The 21,746-nt window shown below is 37.8% G+C and overlaps 2 protein-coding genes across 3 annotated transcripts in view; one reads left to right on the top strand and one right to left on the bottom strand.

Moving 5' to 3' along the window:
• The window catches only part of LOC100376419 (protein FAM193A-like), a 26,968-nt gene extending 15,844 nt beyond the window's left edge, over positions 1–11,124 (top strand). For both annotated transcript variants that reach the window (XM_006816679.3, XM_078009402.2), the window contains 7 exons: positions 223–1,003; positions 1,789–1,897; positions 3,096–3,324; positions 3,704–3,889; positions 4,147–5,209; positions 5,968–6,046; positions 10,413–11,124. In XM_006816679.3, the coding sequence (XP_006816742.1) occupies positions 223–1,003; positions 1,789–1,897; positions 3,096–3,324; positions 3,704–3,889; positions 4,147–5,209; positions 5,968–6,046; positions 10,413–10,509 (2,544 nt within the window). In that variant the 3' untranslated portion in view covers positions 10,510–11,124. The remainder of the gene's footprint in view (positions 1–222; positions 1,004–1,788; positions 1,898–3,095; positions 3,325–3,703; positions 3,890–4,146; positions 5,210–5,967; positions 6,047–10,412) is intronic.
• Positions 11,125–12,503: 1,379 nt separating this feature from the next.
• The window catches only part of LOC100376265 (galactocerebrosidase-like), a 39,252-nt gene continuing 30,009 nt past the window's right edge, over positions 12,504–21,746 (bottom strand). The window contains exons 10-15 of the mRNA XM_002734904.3: positions 21,005–21,094; positions 20,629–20,770; positions 19,744–19,918; positions 14,879–15,036; positions 14,028–14,104; positions 12,504–12,996 (exon numbers count right to left, since the gene is read on the bottom strand). Of these exons, the coding sequence (XP_002734950.1) occupies positions 12,850–12,996; positions 14,028–14,104; positions 14,879–15,036; positions 19,744–19,918; positions 20,629–20,770; positions 21,005–21,094 (789 nt within the window). The 3' untranslated portion in view covers positions 12,504–12,849. The remainder of the gene's footprint in view (positions 12,997–14,027; positions 14,105–14,878; positions 15,037–19,743; positions 19,919–20,628; positions 20,771–21,004; positions 21,095–21,746) is intronic.

Consider the following 21,746-nt stretch of genomic DNA (forward strand, 5'->3'; position numbering starts at 1 on the left):
TCTGAAGTTAGAATTTTAATGTCCCTGCATTCAGAATATATCCATCCTCGTATACTGTGAATTGTTCGCTACTAGGTGATGTCAAATCTTGTTTGATTTGCAAAATAATTATTGGAGATACACTTATAAAGAGAAATTACAGTATTCCTGTTATTATAATTAGCGATTCTCCCTATACCAGTGCTTCAGTATTTTCATTATGTTTTTTGTGTGACTTTACAGGAAACGGGTACAGTTGAGACCAAAAATGAATCGTGTGAATGTCATGCATGTGCCAAGGAATTGGACAAGAAACTTGGAGGATCTATTCCTAAACCAGCTTCCTATTATTTATATCCTCATTTGCATAATACTATAACTCCAAGCCAGCAGAGTAATAGTTCAATCCATTCATTGATCCATCCACACTTGTATTCATCTACATCACCTAAACTTGGTAGAGCCGCCACTATCAATTTGTCTGCGCTCAGTATGGATATAAACTCCCAAGAAGCACTACATGAACATATTTATCATGCGTACGGAGAGTGGGATAATGCTTATGAAAGTGCCAAGGTTATGCTTAACTCGCGCAAGTTTGGTGTAACTGGAAATGAAGCAGAGAGTCAGTTCACACAGCCAACGACGACTACCACATCCACGGAGACCACCAGCAGCAGTGACACCACACAAACCTCAACTATAGCGAATGGGCATGAAGAGACTGGTAAAGTTCCAACAATGCAGACTAAACATCGCCATCATCATCATCATCATCACCACCATCATCGCCGAGTGAATCGGGAGAAGCAATGCACCGAAGAGTCAAGTCAGGATAACCAGTCAAAAGATGGAAGCGGTTTGCATGTTGATTACTGTGTCAGGCATAATCAGTTTACTCACACCTTACATTCTCATCAGCATGATAGACTACCTAATAAACTAACGCCTGAATTGCTACGACAAGCTGCAATTAACCATGCCAAAGAAGAGGCAGCAAGGGCTATTGGCAATCCTTCCATTGGTAAGCAGTTGTTTATACTTTTTATGTTCATGTTATATGGATAACTTCAAAAATGTACTTTTTCCTCTTGATCAGAATGTTGTCTCAATGTCCAGAACATGCTAACTTATGAGAGTTTCTATTTAACTTGACAGCGCTTCAAATCATAAAAATATTTTAATTCTGATGATCAAACAGTTGTGGAATGATTTCTGCAATTAATGTAGAATACTTTATTTTCGCTTGGAATTTATTTTCGCTAATTTCGTTGAAGGGATGATTCCTTGAAAATAAAATCCAGCGAATATACTTTTTTCCTATATTTCACATTAAACTAATCAAAAATCAGTGAAAATAAATTCCATACAAAATGCCCAAAAAGCCTTTTCAGTGAAAATAAAGTATTCCACGGTATTTGAGACATCATATCTTCCACATTTAACTGAACAATGCCTTGAAGGTGTTCCATACCAGATACTATACGATTCAAAGTGTTGTCTAAGTACTTGTAACTGCTTCTAAGACTCACAGGGTCTGTGTAATGCTATTATGACACAGGTATGAGTGAAATTTGCTTCTTAGCACTATTCATGACATACCGTAAAATTTGTATTAGAAGCCGCATCCCTAAAAGAAGTCGCACCCATTCGTTTTGAATAATTGAGACCCAAAAATTCGCCATTTCTCATATGTGTAGATGCTCTAATAGAAGCCGCATCCCCTCTGTTGCATTGTACCATTTTAATAGAAGCCGCGGCTTCTAATACAAATTTTACAGTAATAGTTTACATGTTTTGTCACTGTAGGTGTTCCGTCAAGTTGTATACATGGTCAATGCAAACAATCGAATAGATCCACTCCAGGAATCATTGATCCTATCACTGGGTTGTGTACAACAACATCAAACATGTCAAGGTAAGTAATTCTTTGTATGTCAGCCATACTTTACAGCAATTCTCTCACTGTGAGTGGCGCTGTGCCTTCTAACAGAACTGATGTTGTATGGATGGAATGGAATCAAATGGAATGGAATCACCCAAAATCAAGAGTCAGTTTGTTAGTAGTCAAACCTGTGTTAACTGCTACCTGTATAGATTGGCTGCCTGTCTATAGTGACCATAATCGAATAGTCCCGACTAAATTCATATGTAAAAGTTTGGATCAAGCATATGTTTAAGGATAATAATTTGAATGGACACAAGCCATAAAGTGTGAAAGACTGAATTTGTTGGCACTCTAATGCCAATGTCTCGATACGATTTAAGCCTTGCTGATGCACTATGGTATTTGTGTGCTGCGCGGCCACTGGAACAGGGTCAAATAGTCTTTTTGCTTCAACTTAGTTTTTAGGCTTTTTTTCGTACTGTTCCAGTACATACAATAATGGATGATTGCAGCAAAGCTGTTCAACAGACTCCAAATTTTCAGTAATGGTTTTCAATTGTTTGACTGTCGCCATATGTGGAAGCAGACCCCAGCTTTCAATACGTATTTTGATATACTGAATTGGTCAACATGGGTGGACCACTTCATAATTGGTATTTTGGAGAAATTTGCAAAACAAAAAAATTTATTAAACGTTTTTTAAGAAAATGGATCTGAAAAAATAAGTAAAGTAAGTAATAAGTAAAGAACACTAAACAATTTTCTTTTGTATCTTTCACACAACTGAATATGATTGTAGTTAATATTTGTTATGGAACAAAAAATATAACTATCTTGTTCATATGCATTATACTCAAATGAAAGTACCAGTAACTATCAGACAGCTGTGTTTGGAAAAAAAAACATTTATGCAACAAGAAATTGGTCACACAGAAACCTTGCTACAATGTCCTAAAATTGTATAAGTCCTTTCAGGAATTTATTATTTACGTTTAGTTGCCCTATTTTACAACAATTTATGTTTGTATATGTCTAATCTGTTTTCGAAAATGAGGCGCTACACTGAACTTTAAGCATTTGGTGCGCTTTGGGGCTCCTCTGATACCATGTCAGAAACCGCTGGTTTGATTTTGATTTCCTCCTCAAAGTGTGAGCAGTTTGAAAGATGTACATTGCATATTCACATATCTGTAAAGACCACTATCAATTTCAATTTTTATTTGCACAGTGATGCGGAAAGTGTTGGTAATCGTTCCTATGACATTGAAGACGTGGATGATAGTTGTTCTGAGAAAAGTAATTGCACATCGAGTACATCGGGTAAAGAAAAAGATGGAAAATTCTGTGATTGTTGTTACTGTGAATTCTTCGGACATGGAGGTCCTCCTGTAGCACCAACTAGCAAGAACTATACTGAAATACGCGATAAACTACGACTTAGATTAAAACAACGAAAAGTGAGTGTGCTTTTAAATGTGTTTGTCATACAAGCATCACTTCAGTGTCTTTATTGTCGCTGTCCAATGTGATACATCTGATTTTGTTAGTTCCCATCAGTCATAGTTGAAATTTATCTCTGGTTTACTTCAATTGGCTGATTACATGGATTCACGCAATGCGAGGTAAAAAAAAAAATACAACATGCAATCAGATTCGGCCACAACCTACTACAATATGTATATCCACCCACAAACTTGGATGAATAAACTATCTTAGATAAGAAACTGAAACTCTACTGACATCTTTAAGTCACCTTTTGTTTGTAATGGACCAGGCATGGTTCCAATTTGAGAATACATAACCTTACAATAATCACTATCGGTATGTTGTTTCTAGCAACCCAAAGAAGTATCACCAGCTCCAGGCAATGAGAGAGAAAGTCATAGTTTGCTGAGAGATAGTAGAGAGGTTGATGAACTTTTAAGTTTTATTAATGGTGCCACTCAAAAGAAGGTTCAGATGGCAAACCATCAACCGGTTAGTGCTAAAGCTGCTAAACGATTGAGACAGAAACAAAGGAGGGTAAGTAACACTTTGACAATAAATTCTACAAATCTATCAATGTTTTCTGATATCAATATAGTTGTCAGCAACAGCAACAGTCTGGGCTCCTGCTAACTTTGGGTTTGCTACAGTTTCTGTGACTTTTCCCTCCAATTACCAACAGAAATTTCAAAGCATCATTTAAAAGCATATAATCACCTTCAAAAGTTTAAGTGAGTGTTTACCACACTTTAAATAGTTGAAAAAGACAAAGTTCTATTTCTTTGCATATACAGATAGAGGCAAGAGAAAGGAGGCTAGAAGAAGAAAAAGAGAAAATGAGAGAAGCTGAACAACTGGAACAGGAACAAAAAGAAAATAGAGAGAAATCATTGCAAACTGAGAAAGCTGAACATAATGTTGATGAGAAGACAAAGAACCAACAGATGAAAGATATTGCTGAAAGAAATTGGTTGGAAGAAAAGTGTAATCAAAAACAAAATGGCAATAACAATAATATACACCAAAGCCAGCATTCGGGGGTACACAGTAAATGTACAAACCATGTAGGAAAACATCCTCATCAAGATAGCGAAAAATATACTCGACCACATCATGGTAGGTGTATACAGCAGCAGCAGCAACAACTACAGCAACAGCAGCAGCAACAACAAAAAAAGCAGCAACAGCAACAACAACAGGAACAACAACAACAACAAGAACAACAACAACAACAGCAGCAGCAGCAACAACAACAAAATGGAAAAGATCAGAAAAGAAATGAAAAACCAGAGTCTCACCAAAGCAAATTTATTTCACCCCAAAAACTAGCACACCCTATCCCAATGCCTTCTCCACCACCACAGCTATCAAAAAAACAGCGCAAGAAAGAAAGACATTCACCCAGAAACTCTTCTGATATGTCGAGTATAGAATGTGAAAGTAGTATTGAAAGCATCAATGGTAAGCAAAAACAACAAAGAAAAAGTCGCACTGCAGATGATGTTGATACTCCTCTGCCAAGTCCACGACAAAGTAAACAACAACGCAGAAAAAGCCCTCCTGTTAACGATGTAAGTGTACCACAACCAAGTCAAAGGCAAAATAAACAACAACACAAAAGCCCTACTGCTGATGATGTGAGTAATCCGCTGCCCAGTCCAAGGCAAAATAAACAGAAAAAAAGCCCTCCTGTTGTTGATGATGTTACTGCTCCGCAGCCAAGTTCAAAACCAAGTAAAAGTAACTCGAAGCAAACGAACCCCACTATGGGTAAAGGACAACCAACTGATACGATTAATACCAATGGTAGTAAAAGAAAAAAGAAGAACAAGAAAGATAAACTGAGTACTTCCATCGGTGAGTATTTAGTTTTGATCTTCTAGTGCTTTGGGATTGTGTTTCTTAACATAATTAAGTGATACTTGAGTAAGATCCAAACACCTTAATTAGCAAATCAACAAGAGACAGTTAACCAGTTTTAGTAATTTGAATGGCACATAAATATATTCAATGAGAAATTGTGACTTTGACTATGATCCAAAATGTCAGCTTTCGGCTATGATCCAAAATGTAAGCTTTTTTGGCTATGAAAGATATTGATGAAATAATAATATTTGAACATTCAAGTGGACAATCAATTAGGTAATCAGGTCTTCGCCCGACAGTTATCAGTATGAGGTATTTAGAATAAACTTGAGAAATCTGGAACTTTCAAGTTCAACCCTCGAATGAGTTAGTTCAGCAAATTTAACCCCCAGCATAGGCCAGACAGTCTTATTCCACTTTCTTCTGCTCTGGTCTAGTGCCCCTTCTTCCTATTTCCTGTTCCTATGTTCTACACCAGATGTTTCTTGGCCTTCCTCTATCTCTTTCCCCTGCAAATTCCCAATGCCTTTCTTCCGCTTATTTGTGGGAGGTATCTACCTTGGAGGAGATGTAAAAGACTGATGACATGTCCTCTCTCAATTTCTTGCCTAATATTTAAAAATAAAATGTGCAAAGTGTATACCTGCTAAATTTCATACAAATTTGATGTCTTGTGAAATCGTAGGTTGTTAATTTCTAATTTGGTAGTAAAGTTTGACCACGCACTTAAGTCTTTCTCTCCTCTGCAGATGAGATCTTCATGCCAAGAGAAAATACTGACAGTGGGGAGTTGGATGACTTTGAAAGAGAAATTGAAGAATTCAAAAAGTAAGTCGTTATCAGTTATAATTACCGTACTCGACTGCATTAGCGTTAAGTGTCCTCAATTCAGAAAATCATGATTTTTTTATGGGTGGGCGCTTACCCGTGCAAAAAGAGAGCAAATGACAGTTTTAGTTCACTGTGTGACAGATTGAGGGGATATTGCGACTTTGGAATGAACCCGAAAATAGAAATGTCCCAAAAGTGATGCATGGGTGCTAACACGTTCGAGTGTGGTACCATGTACATATTTACAACACAAACAACATATATAGCTGCACCGACAAGGTAACAATAAGTATAAAATTAACACAATATAAACTGTGTTACTGTAACTATAAGGTAAAACAGTGCGGCTGCAAGTAGATGTACATGGCAGAAGCTGTGCGGCTGCAAGTAGATGTACATGGCAGAAGCCGTGCGGCTGCAAGTAGATGTACATGGTAGAAGCCGTGCGGCTGCAAGTAGATGTACATGGCAGTAGCAGTGTGGCTGCAAGTAGATGTACATGGCAGAAGCCGTGCGGCTGCAAGTAGATGTACATGGCAGAAGCCGTGCGGCTGCAAGTAGATGTACATGGCAGAAGCCGTGCGGCTGCAAGTAGATGTACATGGTAGAAGCCGTGCGGCTGCAAGTAGATGTACATGGTAGAAGCAGTGTGGCTGCAAGTAGATGTACATGGCAGAGGCAGTATAGCTGCAAGTAGATGTACATGGCAGAGGCAGTATAGCTGCAAGTAGATGTACATGGCAGAGGCAGTATAGCTGCAAGTAGATGTACATGGCAGAAGCCGTGCGGCTGCAAGTAGATGTACATGGCAGAAGCCGTGCGGCTGCAAGTAGATGTACATGGTAGAAGCCGTGCGGCTGCAAGTAGATGTACATGGTAGAAGCTGCAAGTAGATGTACATGGCAGTAGCAGTGTGGCTGCAAGTAGATGTACATGGCAGAAGCCGTGCGGCTGCAAGTAGATGTACATGGCAGAAGCCGTGCGGCTGCAAGTAGATGTACATGGTAGAAGCTGTGCGGCTGCAAGTAGATGTACATGGCAGTAGCAGTGTGGCTGCAAGTAGATGTACATGGCAGAGGCAGTATAGCTGCAAGTAGATGTACATGGCAGAGGCAGTATAGCTGCAAGTAGATGTACATGGCAGAAGCCGTGCGGCTGCAAGTAGATGTACATGGTAGAAGCCGTGTGGCTGCAAGTAGATGTACATGGCAGAAGCCGTGTGGCTGCAAGTAGATGTACATGGCAGTAGCAGTGTGGCTGCAAGTAGATGTACATGGCAGAGGCAGTATAGCTGCAAGTAGATGTACATGGCAGAGGCAGTATAGCTGCAAGTAGATGTACATGGCAGAAGCCGTGTGGCTGCAAGTAGATGTACATGGCAGTAGCAGTGTGGCTGCAAGTAGATGTACATGGCAGAGACAGTATGGCTGCAAGTAGATGTACATGGCAGAGGCAGTATAGCTGCAAGTAGATGTACATGGTAGAAGCTGCAAGTAGATGTACATGGCAGTAGCAGTGTGGCTGCAAGTAGATGTACATGGCAGAGACAGTATAGCTGCAAGTAGATGTTCATGGTAGAAGCAGTGTGGCTGCAAGTAGATGTACATGGCAGAGGCAGTATGGCTGCAAGTAGATGTACATGGCAGAGGCAGTATAGCTGCAAGTAGATGTACATGGTAGAAGCTGCAAGTAGATGTACATGGCAGAGGCAGTATAGCTGCAAGTAGATGTACATGGCAGAGGCAGTATAGCTGCAAGTAGATGTACATGGCAGTAGCAGTGTGGCTGCAAGTAGATGTACATGGCAGAGGCAGTATGGCTGCAAGTAGATGTACATGGCAGAGGCAGTATAGCTGCAAGTAGATGTACATGGTAGAAGCTGCAAGTAGATGTACATGGCAGTAGCAGTGTGGCTGCAAGTAGATGTACATGGCAGAGACAGTATAGCTGCAAGTAGATGTACATGGTAGAAGCTGCAAGTAGATGTACATGGCAGTAGCAGTGTGGCTGCAAGTAGATGTACATGGCAGAGGCAGTATGGCTGCAAGTAGATGTACATGGCAGAGGCAGTATAGCTGCAAGTAGATGTACATGGCAGAGGCAGTATAGCTGCAAGTAGATGTACATGGCAGAAGCCGTGCGGCTGCAAGTAGATGTACATGGTAGAAGCTGCAAGTAGATGTACATGGCAGTAGCAGTGTGGCTGCAAGTAGATGTACATGGCAGTAGCAGTGTGGCTGCAAGTAGATGTACATGGCAGAGGCAGTATGGCTGCAAGTAGATGTACATGGCAGAGGCAGTATAGCTGCAAGTAGATGTACATGGTAGAAGCCGTGCGGCTGCAAGTAGATGTACATGGCAGTAGCAGTGTGGCTGCAAGTAGATGTACATGGCAGAGGCAGTATAGCTGCAAGTAGATGTACATGGCAGAGGCAGTATAGCTGCAAGTAGATGTACATGGTAGAAGCTGCAAGTAGATGTACATGGCAGTAGCAGTGTGGCTGCAAGTAGATGTACATGGCAGAGGCAGTATGGCTGCAAGTAGATGTACATGGCAGAGGCAGTATAGCTGCAAGTAGATGTACATGGTAGAAGCTGCAAGTAGATGTACATGGCAGTAGCAGTGTGGCTGCAAGTAGATGTACATGGCAGAGGCAGTATGGCTGCAAGTAGATGTACATGGCAGAGGCAGTATGGCTGCAAGTAGATGTACATGGCAGAGGCAGTATAGCTGCAAGTAGATGTACATGGTAGAAGCTGCAAGTAGATGTACATGGCAGTAGCAGTGTGGCTGCAAGTAGATGTACATGGCAGAGGCAGTATAGCTGCAAGTAGATGTACATGGCAGAAGCTGCAAGTAGATGTACATGGCAGTAGCAGTGTGGCTGCAAGTAGATGTACATGGCAGAGGCAGTATGGCTGCAAGTAGATGTACATGGCAGAGACAGTATAGCTGCAAGTAGATGTACATGGTAGAAGCTGCAAGTAGATGTACATGGCAGTAGCAGTGTGGCTGCAAGTAGATGTACATGGCAGAGGCAGTATGGCTGCAAGTAGATGTACATGGCAGAGGCAGTATAGCTGCAAGTAGATGTACATGGTAGAAGCTGCAAGTAGATGTACATGGCAGTAGCAGTGTGGCTGCAAGTAGATGTACATGGCAGAGGCAGTATAGCTGCAAGTAGATGTACATGGTAGAAGCTGCAAGTAGATGTACATGGCAGTAGCAGTGTGGCTGCAAGTAGATGTACATGGCAGAGGCAGTATAGCTGCAAGTAGATGTACATGGCAGAGGCAGTATAGCTGCAAGTAGATGTACATGGCAGTAGCAGTGTGGCTGCAAGTAGATGTACATGGCAGAGGCAGTATGGCTGCAAGTAGATGTACATGGCAGAGGCAGTATAGCTGCAAGTAGATGTACATGGTAGAAGCTGCAAGTAGATGTACATGGCAGTAGCAGTGTGGCTGCAAGTAGATGTACATGGCAGAGGCAGTATAGCTGCAAGTAGATGTACATGGCAGAGGCAGTATAGCTGCAAGTAGATGTACATGGCAGTAGCAGTGTGGCTGCAAGTAGATGTACATGGCAGAGGCAGTATGGCTGCAAGTAGATGTACATGGCAGAGGCAGTATAGCTGCAAGTAGATGTACATGGCAGTAGCAGTGTGGCTGCAAGTAGATGTACATGGCAGAGGCAGTATGGCTGCAAGTAGATGTACATGGCAGAGGCAGTATAGCTGCAAGTAGATGTACATGGTAGAAGCTGCAAGTAGATGTACATGGCAGTAGCAGTGTGGCTGCAAGTAGATGTACATGGCAGAGGCAGTATAGCTGCAAGTAGATGTACATGGTAGAAGCTGCAAGTAGATGTACATGGCAGTAGCAGTATGGCTGCAACTAGACGTACATGGCAGAAACTGCAAGTAGATGTACATGGCAGAAGCAGTATGGCTGCAACTAAATGTACATCGCAGAAGCAATATGGCTGCAACTAAATGTACATCGCAGAAGCAGTATGGCTGCAACTAAATGTACCGGTACATCGCAGAAGGAGTATGACTGCAACTTAATGTACATCGCAGAAGCAGTATGGCTGCAACTAAATGTACATCGCAGAAGCAGTATGGCTGCAACTAAATGTACATCGCAGAAGCAGTATGGCTGCAAGTAGATGTACATCGCAGAAGCAGTATGACTGCAACTAGATGTACATGGCAGTAGCTGCAACTAGATGTACATGGCAGTAGCTGCAACTAGATGTACAAGGCAGGAAGCAGCACATTTATGTTTTTGCTCAAAATTCTTTGAATATTTAAATCTGCCTACTGTAACTGAATTTGTCTCCTACTTTTTCCAATTGCAGGTTCTGTATGAATTCACAGCCGCTAAAGCATAAAGAAAAAGTGACGTTCAGCATAAAGGATATAACATTGAAGAAAAATTCTGTGCATGCACACTGAGTATATCAACTTGGGTCCCTTCATGTAAGACTCAGCAAAACTATTTTTAATTCATACAAAACTTGGACAAGGAGCACCAAAAAGTGTCTTGAATATTTCTTTGAATTTTAGCTTAATGTAAGTGAAATGGTCCAATGGTAGTAATCAACTGTGATTTTATGTTAGGTTAGTTTAATTCTGGCTTTGGTCTTACATGAAGGGCTAGTCGGTAAATATATATTGCATAGTTTATACTGTGATGAAAGCTTGAAGGAATATATTTCCTATATTTGAATGAAAATAAAATATATCTTTGCGAAACGCGTGTACTGGTGATGGTATGAACGGATGTGAAATCACTCACATTGGAGGATTTGTAAGTTGTGGCATTATAGCGTATTGTATTAGAAAAGTAGAGTTAGTTTGACTGAACTGAGTCGTTTACGTTAGTTTTGAAATACCGTTATTACGCATGGTATTGCTCATTACAAGTCAATACCCCGGTAATTATTGAGCTGTTCTTTTTAAACTTTTCTGCTGTGTTGATATGGCATCATACTCTACAATGTAGATTACTTGTTTTAATGTTTACATTGATGATATGCAAATAAAATTGTGCTATTTCTTAAGATATAACTGTGTGGGATGCTTACTACACTGTGTAGTTTAGTCGCTTCTAAATCCGTTCTCTGACAAAGTTTGAAAATGGTAACTTATTATTTCATTTCTATGCATTTGCACCTGTAAGCCTTGACCAAATACACCATACATTGTGTCGTACCTTTGCACATGTATTTGTGTTGTGATCATATTCAAGATGGCTGAATGGCATTCACTTTGGAGCAGTATTATCTACTATATTTTATTAGTATTTATGATGTAGTATGTGCTATGTACCAAAAGCAACAATTATATATACTAGTAGGTATATTCGGCTGTGATCAAATTTTCAGCAGCTTTGGGCATCAACAAGACCATTGAATCTCGCGCAAACATAGAACATTGCATACTTCCTAGGATAGTTATGATGAGTGTGTTCTAAAGCAGGATTTGGTGCATGTCTGAAATTTAGGTATTTCAGGAAGAAAAAAAAATCAGTCTGGTTCTAACTCGCGAATTTCGTAACTGCTGATGTCAATTCAGTGCATATTAACACATAATACAGCTTGGAAGCTAAATATGCATTTCTGCCATTTTAGATCAAACTTTAGACTAACATTATATATTGACAAGTTCTGAGTTGGTAGCTGAACGATTTCTGCTTTCTCTATTGCACAAACTCATCTAAATGGCTTGTTTTACTTCTACAGAAAAACGGACATATTCCCTGATGTTACCGATAGTTTATATTTAGATTGGTTACACTAGGCATTCTCAAGAATTCAAACAAAATGTTGAAATGTAATATTTTCCCCAAACATTACATTTATATCAGAATTTTCTCAAATACTCGTGTATAATGCAAAAAATTGCCTGTCTTCATAAACAAAAAATTAAAAGTACAATATCTGCCCAGAGTAAATTTTGTTTCATTGCTCTGCAAGTGAAATTCCCAAAGGTGTCCACTGGCAAGTTTGATATGGATGTCAGTCTATAGTCAAGAATATAGCAGTCTAGTGCAACACAAAACACTTATAAAGTAAGACAATTGATGTATGCTACCCACTCATAAGACTGGATGAAACACAGTTGAACTGTGCATACAGAAAAATGCTGCCTATTGGATTTTTAGACTTGTTCTAAATTTGACAACTGTTTCGTGGTTGATTTTGTCTCTGATATTCAGAAGCAAAATATGGTAACTTAGATAAATTGTCAAAATAAGTCTTATTTTAAAAAATGGTACATGTATACATTAAATTAAAAAAATTTTCTTTCTCCGCATTTTCTGTTTTAATTCTGCAGTGAAGTATATAAATACTTAATGTAATACTGCAAATTACTGCATGCTGTAACTTTAATAGTGTTACGATAACAAATGTATAATATGAGGTTTTTATGACAGACACGCAGCGTTACTGTGACAGATGTATAATACCGGTACATTTTATTTCAAAAACAATGTTTAGAAATACAAACTGGTAAATACCTGTGATGAATAATGTGTGTAACAATAGACTTTCAAACCAATAAAGTAGTATTAGATAATATATACTATATCATAAAGTAATATGGTAATTACCAGATAGATTGTACCAAGTACATTTCAATTTATTTTAATATTTCATTACAATCGGCTTTTAAGTACAGTAGTCACTACAGTATACAGACAGAGGACACTGTTTAAAATTACAGAAAATGCAGATCCTGTCCTCACGATTGTCGTGTAGATTCCTGTAAATTGATTGCATATGCTTTGTGTTATCCTGTTGGGTCAATATTAAAGTTGTCAAACTGTGCATAATTGTGAGCGAGTGTACCTATCGCAGCCCATCCTTTGGATGATCCAACTTCTATGTTAACATCAAACAACTTTTTACCATTCAGATGTGCAATGACTTTAGAATCCTGGGTAAAGAAAAGCGCAACAGTAAACTAAAACAAGGATCAGAAAATGCATGTTTCTAGTCGTCACATGCATCGTCATGTTTGTTAAGATTATTTCTGAATTTATTCAGTTCAATCATAATGAAGCACAAATTTTGGAATAAAAATAGAAACCTTACATGCCTTGGTTTTAGCAAACAAATTGGTCTGACCAAATACAGTATCAGTAAATGGCAACGAGAAGTTGGCTATGCACATTTTTTGTAAATATGTATTTGTAAATGAATTTATTTTGTTTCAGTCATATATGATTTATATTGACCGCACAGCCGAGGATAAAGATACAACTATAACTATATACACTTTCTGTTTACACCAACAACAACAAAATCCAAAGTATGCAAACTCAAACTAACCTTCAAAGCGTGCATTTGAAAGCATTATTTAAAGGGAAACCGCTCAATCCCATGGATTGCACCATGTGCTCATGGGTAATTAACTCCATCTCTGTCCACTAAGTAAATGAATGCTTATTATGCTCGCACACTCAAACTGTGATTGACACGCATTTTGCATACATTAGCCGCCATTTTAAACTCACAATTGTTACTGGTCGCGGCATGTTTCAACCGAAAATAACAACTTTTATACATCAAAAGCCCAACCAGACGAGTGTAATCACTAGAGTTCATATTCATACCCTCGTAGAAATGTATTTGGAATCACAGCTTGATCTCTAAACATTGTAAAAGGCACATTTCTCAGAGCACCCGCCACGATTTGATCTACTTGGTTCGGATTAGCAGACTAATTGCAGTGGCCATCTTGCCCCAATTTATAGTATCGGTTCCCCTTTAAGATAAGAAACATTAACTGCCAAATACATATAGTGCTGGTATTAAATAATCTTGGCACAAACAAAAATTAAAACTGCATCACGCCATAATTTTTCTCTACAACGAGAAACAAAACCTTTTTTTTTTATATATATATATATATATATATATATATATATATATATATATATATATATAAGCTCGCCACTAGATTACCTTTACATAAAGAGATGCCCGGTACCATTTCTGTGCCTGCATTTCACATGTTCCACTCTTCATTTTATCCCAGCGCTCTAGAAATGAAAGATTAATATGAAATGTACATTTCTAAGGTCATGGAATCATCAAAATCGCCAGCAGTGAACATGTGATCCCTTAAGATAGTTTCCTATCATTATAAAAGTACTCTGAAATCCAGCAAGAGGGGTTAGGTTTTACTGTAATGTTTAAAATTTTGAAATAAAAATACAGGGTCATCAAACTAAGTTTTCCGCAAAACGACCTAAAAATTTAATCAAATATGCTTTTGTTTTGAATAGTTTACCAGTTTGAATAGTTTTGAATACTCGGTAGTTTAGTTTTCGGTGAGCTGTTATGAGGGTTACGTACGGCTGTCTTAAAAAATTGGAGAATTTTAAATATATTAGTATCCATGCAATAATGTGTTTACATAGAATCCTATGGAAAATGTTCCAAAATGGCCGCCTTTTAAATTATTTTGCGAATGTTTTCTTGTACACACATCCTTCTTTCACTGTGAAAACCTTTAATATTAATGACATGCATGTATGTTAATCATCACACAACAATCTTTGAATAATTTATTGTAATAAATTTTGTTCATGTTTTAATGGTAGCAAACTATGTAAAGTAATAACACTCATTTTCATATCAAAATTCCTACCATATTTGATGAGGATGCTAGAATTTGAAATGAAATTGCTCAAGTCGAAACAAACATCACTGAAAATGTTCCTACAAATATTGAAGTGTTGCGTAAGAGATTGATAGAGAGAATTTTAGAGAGATAGAGTTTATTTCAGAGCTGACTGTGAATGGCAACTTACCATGATCTGTAGTGAGTTCATATTTACCGGGTGACAGCCATAGAAATACTCCCCTGGCATTTCTCATACTACACCCCGCAGAACTAACCCTCGACGCCAGTAACACTCCTCCATTCTTGTCTTCTAAGTAAATATCAGAGGAAACATTAACATTGGTCCTGGAATAGAAGAAATTACACAAATTAACAAAAAAATGTGAAACACAATTTCGAGGTAAAGTAGTTGAATTAAAAAGCATGGGTGTCATTTTTTGGCAAAAAACTTCATTTTTGAGTTAAAAAGTGCCCTCAACAGTGATCTTTTAAGGTACAGTTTCCAACTGGCTGTGAAGCACTTAAACCAAAAATTCCCACTCATCATTAATATCATATAATATATATGCTTTAAGAAATCTTTCAGAGATCTCTACAAAAATGCATAGGCAAGTTGAGATTTTTCAGAGACCTCTACAAATAATGCATTGGCATGATAAGGTCTTTTCAGAGACATCTACAAATAATGCAGAGACTAGCTGAGCTTATTTTTCAGAGACATCTACAAATAATGCATAGGCACGATAAGGTCATTCAGAGACCTCTACAAATAATGCATAGGCTAGCTGAGATTTTTCAGAGACCTCTACAAATAATTCATAGGCACAGTAAGGTCATTCAGAGACATCTACAAATAATGCATAGGCACAGTAAGGTCATTTAGAGACAATCTACAAATAATGCATAGGCACAGTAAGGTCATTCAGAGACATCTACAAATAATACATAGGCACAGTAAGGTCATTCAGAGACATCTACAAATAATGCATAGGCACAGTAAGGTCATTCAAAGACATCTACAAATAATGCATAGGCACAGTAAGGTCATTCAGAGACCTCTACAAATAATGCATAGGCACAGTAAGATCATTCAGAGACATCTACAAATAATGCATAGGCACAGTAAGGTCATTCAGAGACATCTACAAATAATGCATAGGCACAGTAAGGTCATTCAGAGACCTCTACAAATAATGCATAGACACAGTAAAGTCATTCAGAGACAATCTACAAATAATGCATAGGCACAGTAAGGTCATTCAGAGACATCTACAAATAATACATAGGCACAGTAAGGTCATTCAGAGACCTCTACAAATAATGCATAGACACAGTAAAGTCATTCAGAGACCTCTACAAATAATGCATATGCACAGTAAGATCATTCAGAGACATCTACAAATAATGCATAGGCACAGTAAGGTCATTCAGAGACATCTACAAATAATGCATAGGCACAGTAAGGTCATTCAGAGACATCTACAAATAATGCATAGGCACAGTAAGGTCATTCAGAGACATCTACAAATAATGCATAGGCACAGTAAGGTCATTCAGAGACATCTACAAATAATACATAGGCACAGTAAGGTCATTCAGAGACCTCTACAAATAATGCATAGACACAGTAAAGTCATTCAGAGACCTCTACAAATAATGCATAGGCACAGTAAGGTCATTCAGAGACAATCTACAAATAATGCATAGGCACAGTAAGGTCATTCAGAGACCTCTACAAATAATGTATAGGCACGATAAGGTCATTCAGAGACCTCTACAAATAATGCATAGGCACAGTAAGGTCATTCAGAGACCTCTACAAATAATGCATAGGCACAGTAAGGTCATTCAGAGACCTCTACAAATAATGCATAGACACAGTAAAGTCATTCAGAGACCTCTACAAATAATACATAGGCACGATAAGGTCATTCAGAGACATCTACAAATAATGCATAGGCACAGTAAGGTCATTCAGAGACATCTACAAATAATGTATAGGCACGATAAGGTCATTCAGGGACCTCTACAAATAATACATAGGCACAGTAAGGTCTTTTCAGAGACCTCTACAAATAATGCATAGACACAGTAAAGTCATTCAGAGACCTCTACAAATAATGCATAGGCACGATAAGGTCATTCAGAGACCTCTACAAATAATACATAGGCACCGTAAGGTCATTCAGAGACCTCTACAAATAATACATAGGCACAGTAACGTCTTTTCAGAGACATCTACAAATAATGCATAGACACAGTAAAGTCATTCAGAGACCTCTACAAATAATGCATAGGCACGATAAGGTCATTCAGAGACCTCTACAAATAATACATAGGCACCGTAAGGTCATTCAGAGACCTCTACAAATAATACATAGGCACAGTAAGGTCTTTTCAGAGACCTCTACAAATAATGCATAGACACAGTAAAGTCATTCAGAGACCTCTACAAATAACACATAGGCACGATAAGGTCATTCAGAGACCTCTACAAATAATACATAGGCACCGTAAGGTCATTCAGAGACCTCTACAAATAATACATAGGCACAGTAAGATCATTCAGAGACATCTACAAATAATGCATAGGCACAGTAAGGTCATTCAGAGACATCTACAAATAATGCATAGGCACAGTAAGGTCATTCAGAGACAATCTACAAATAATGCATAGGCACAGTAAGGTCATTCAGAGACATCTACAAATAATACATAGGCACAGTAAGGTCATTCAGAGACCTCTACAAATAATGCATAGACACAGTAAAGTCATTCAGAGACCTCTACAAATAATGCATATGCACAGTAAGATCATTCAGAGACATCTACAAATAATGCATAGGCACAGTAAGGTCATTCAGAGACATCTACAAATAATGCATAGGCACAGTAAGGTCATTCAGAGACATCTACAAATAATGCATAGGCACAGTAAGGTCATTCAGAGACATCTACAAATAATGCATAGGCACAGTAAGGTCATTCAGAGACATCTACAAATAATACATAGGCACAGTAAGGTCATTCAGAGACCTCTACAAATAATGCATAGACACAGTAAAGTCATTCAGAGACCTCTACAAATAATGCATAGGCACAGTAAGGTCATTCAGAGACAATCTACAAATAATGCATAGGCACAGTAAGGTCATTCAGAGACCTCTACAAATAATGCATAGGCACGATAAGGTCATTCAGAGACCTCTACAAATAATCCATAGGCACAGTAAGGTCATTCAGAGACCTCTACAAATAATGCATAGGCACAGTAAGGTCATTCAGAGACCTCTACAAATAATGCATAGACACAGTAAAGTCATTCAGAGACCTCTACAAATAATACATAGGCACGATAAGGTCATTCAGAGACATCTACAAATAATGCATAGGCACAGTAAGGTCATTCAGAGACATCTACAAATAATGTATAGGCACGATAAGGTCATTCAGGGACCTCTACAAATAATACATAGGCACAGTAAGGTCTTTTCAGAGACCTCTACAAATAATGCATAGACACAGTAAAGTCATTCAGAGACCTCTACAAATAATGCATAGGCACGATAAGGTCATTCAGAGACCTCTACAAATAATACATAGGCACCGTAAGGTCATTCAGAGACCTCTACAAATAATACATAGGCACAGTAACGTCTTTTCAGAGACATCTACAAATAATGCATAGACACAGTAAAGTCATTCAGAGACCTCTACAAATAATGCATAGGCACGATAAGGTCATTCAGAGACCTCTACAAATAATACATAGGCACCGTAAGGTCATTCAGAGACCTCTACAAATAATACATAGGCACAGTAAGGTCTTTTCAGAGACCTCTACAAATAATGCATAGACACAGTAAAGTCATTCAGAGACCTCTACAAATAACACATAGGCACGATAAGGTCATTCAGAGACCTCTACAAATAATACATAGGCACCGTAAGGTCATTCAGAGACCTCTACAAATAATACATAGGCACGATAAGGTCATTCAGAGACATCTACAAATAATACATAGGCACAGTAAGGTCATTCAGAAACATCTACAAATAATGCATAGACACGATAAGGTCATTCAGAGACATCTACAAATAATGCATAGGCACAGTAAGGTCATTCAGAGACATCTACAAATAATGCATAGGCACAGTAAGGTCATTTAGAGACAATCTACAAATAATGCATAGGCACAGTAAAGTCATTCAGAGACCTCTACAAATAATGCATAGGCACGATAAGATCATTCAGAGACCTCTACAAATAATACATAGGCACCATAAGGTCATTCAGAGACCTCTACAAATAATGCATAGGCACGATAAGGTCATTCAGAGACATCTACAAATAATGCATAGGCACAGTAAGGCCATTCAGAGACATCTACAAATAATGCATAGGCACAGTAAGGTCATTCAGAGACATCTACAAATAATGCATAGGCACAGTAAGGTCATTCAGAGACCTCTACAAATAATACATAGGCACAGTAAGGCCATTCAGAGACATCTACAAATAATGCATAGGCACAGTAAGGCCATTCAGAGACATCTACAAATAATGCATAGGCACAGTAAGGTCATTTAGAGACATCTACAAATAATGCATAGGCACTGTAAGGTCATTCAGAGACCTCTACAAATAATGCATAGGCACCATAAGGTCATTCAGAGACCTCTACAAATAATGCATAGGCACAGTAAGGTCATTCAGAGACCTCTACAAATAATGCATAGGCACAGTAAGGTCATTCAGAGGCCCCTGAATAATGCATATAGGCATGATAATATCATTCATAGAAATCTACAAATGCATAGGCACACCAACATCTTTCAAATGAACATAATAAGCTATCGACCAATAGTAAGATTGGAAATACTATCAGTTAGTATTTTGCTTTCCTTGGTGTCACAGAAGAGCCAGCCCATACTATGTGTGATAGTTGAAAATATTAGCCAGGCTTAGAGCTGAACCAACCACTATAGCCTTGTGATTGTCAAAGTTTTTGTATACCATGGAATATGTTTACGTTACATACTGTAACTTACCAATTATGATTACCAATTATTGATGTTGGAGAATCTGAGTCATTACACCAAACAACGGGACGCTGCGGTACCACCTGTCGCATTACTTTACCATGTTCGAGATCGTTACTCTGTCGTATTTCAAACACGCCTGATTGGTCAGCAAAATAGTCAGCCTCGCTGAACTCAGCATATTCTGAATAACAATGATTTAAAAGTGACAATAATTTATTAATTGACACCCTGAATTATGCTTGCCTCAACTTTGACCTCATTTAGTTTCATCCTATTTTTATGTGAACAATCATCTACTTTAGAAAAAACAACTAAGGTCTACGAACCAACAATTTATGTTCACCACATTTTAACACTAATAGCAATTTTTTATATGGCAGTGTATTCATTACAATGTTTAGTATTTAAAAAAAAATATTCACATATTAGAGTACTTATTATTATTATATATTATTATTTCTATTCTTTCAACATATCAACTGGTAAAAACTCCCACAGATAAATAAACAGGAAAAAAACATAAGGCTATTGGCAAAGAGCATGACATATTGCCCTCTTGTGGTGACAAACAAGAAATCTTTTGTTCATTTCAAGGTTAAACAGGCTTCATATACTCATCATTGTTTGCTAGGTTGATTTTTGTTGATTTCCAGATTTAGTGAAATACATTAAACGTAAATTATCAATATGTAGCTAATTTGAGTCACAACCAATGAAAATACTACAGGACAAAATAAAAATGCCAAGGTCATACTTAGTAGTTGAATACAGGGGCATTACCTTCTTGTGACATCTGTTATTTTATGGTTGATGCCTGTGTTCTACAAACAATTGCCAAAATTAAAGAGAAAAAATTTGTAGTTGGAAAAACTCAACGACATGAATACTTACTTTCAAAATCATCTGAATATGGTAATGGGAATGGTTCAGATGCAGGCGAGTTAGGATATTGACCTTTGTGTCCGACTGATAGTGTTGTTAGTGTGTATAATTCATCCACGCCAAGTAACAATGAAAATGTGCCATTTACAACCTAGTCGTGATTAATAGATTCATTAAATTGTAACAGAAGGCAAAACACAAATGTAGAAATGTTAAATTTATAGAAAACTATTATTCTGATAAGGTATGCCACATGCTTGAAATTGTAAATAATAAGGTAAGTAAGTAACTGGGAAGAATGCTTATTTATAGATATGGACTGGAATATTATAATTGCAGGGATGTCAGGTATGGAATAGAGGGGACTGTTGGGCCAGAATCTTACCTTAATGGGAGTTTGCTTTTCAAAGAATTTAGATGGATCTCCATTGAATCCTAATTTGGTATACCAGACGAACAGCTCTGTAATACCAGCCTACAAATTAAAAAAGGTTTATCGAGAAAAAAAAATATATTCTGAAAGCTTACTTTTAATTCATACACATTACAAGGAATAGGGATGCACAATCTATGCATAGATGATTTTGAAGGTTTTTGTCATATGTTTTTTTTGTCTGAATTCATAATTTTCTGCCATTTTATCATCCTTCGTATAAAATGTCTAAAACATTAAAGCGCGGTGGTCGTCTCGCAGCACATGTTCAAATTTCATGTAAATAAACAATGTATTTTACATGCGTTGTATACTTCACTATGAGTCCCATATTAATATTCAATATTTGAACAGCTAGTTTCTGCAGGTATACATTGTATGAAGAACTCCTTGAAATGTACAGTCACTTTGTACAAATTTGGGTAAACATGTGGAGTATCAGAACATGTAATTAGCAATAAACAGTTCCACATTTTTAAAAAAGCCTAATTCTTGAAGTATCAGATTATAATTTAGCAATAAACTTTTTGAAAAAAAAAAAAACATTTTTAATCATTATTTTGATATCTGACCTTTAATCAAAAAGGTGCTGATGGCAATTTAATGAAGATTGATCAAAATCCCAGAAAAACATCAGTGGTATAATGCGATGAGAACAGTAGTGCATATTGCAACCGTATGTTAACATAAATTG

The sequence above is a fragment of the Saccoglossus kowalevskii genome, chromosome 10, assembly GCF_978046115.1.
Source record: "Saccoglossus kowalevskii chromosome 10, keSacKowa6.1, whole genome shotgun sequence".
NCBI lineage: Eukaryota > Metazoa > Hemichordata > Enteropneusta > Harrimaniidae > Saccoglossus > Saccoglossus kowalevskii.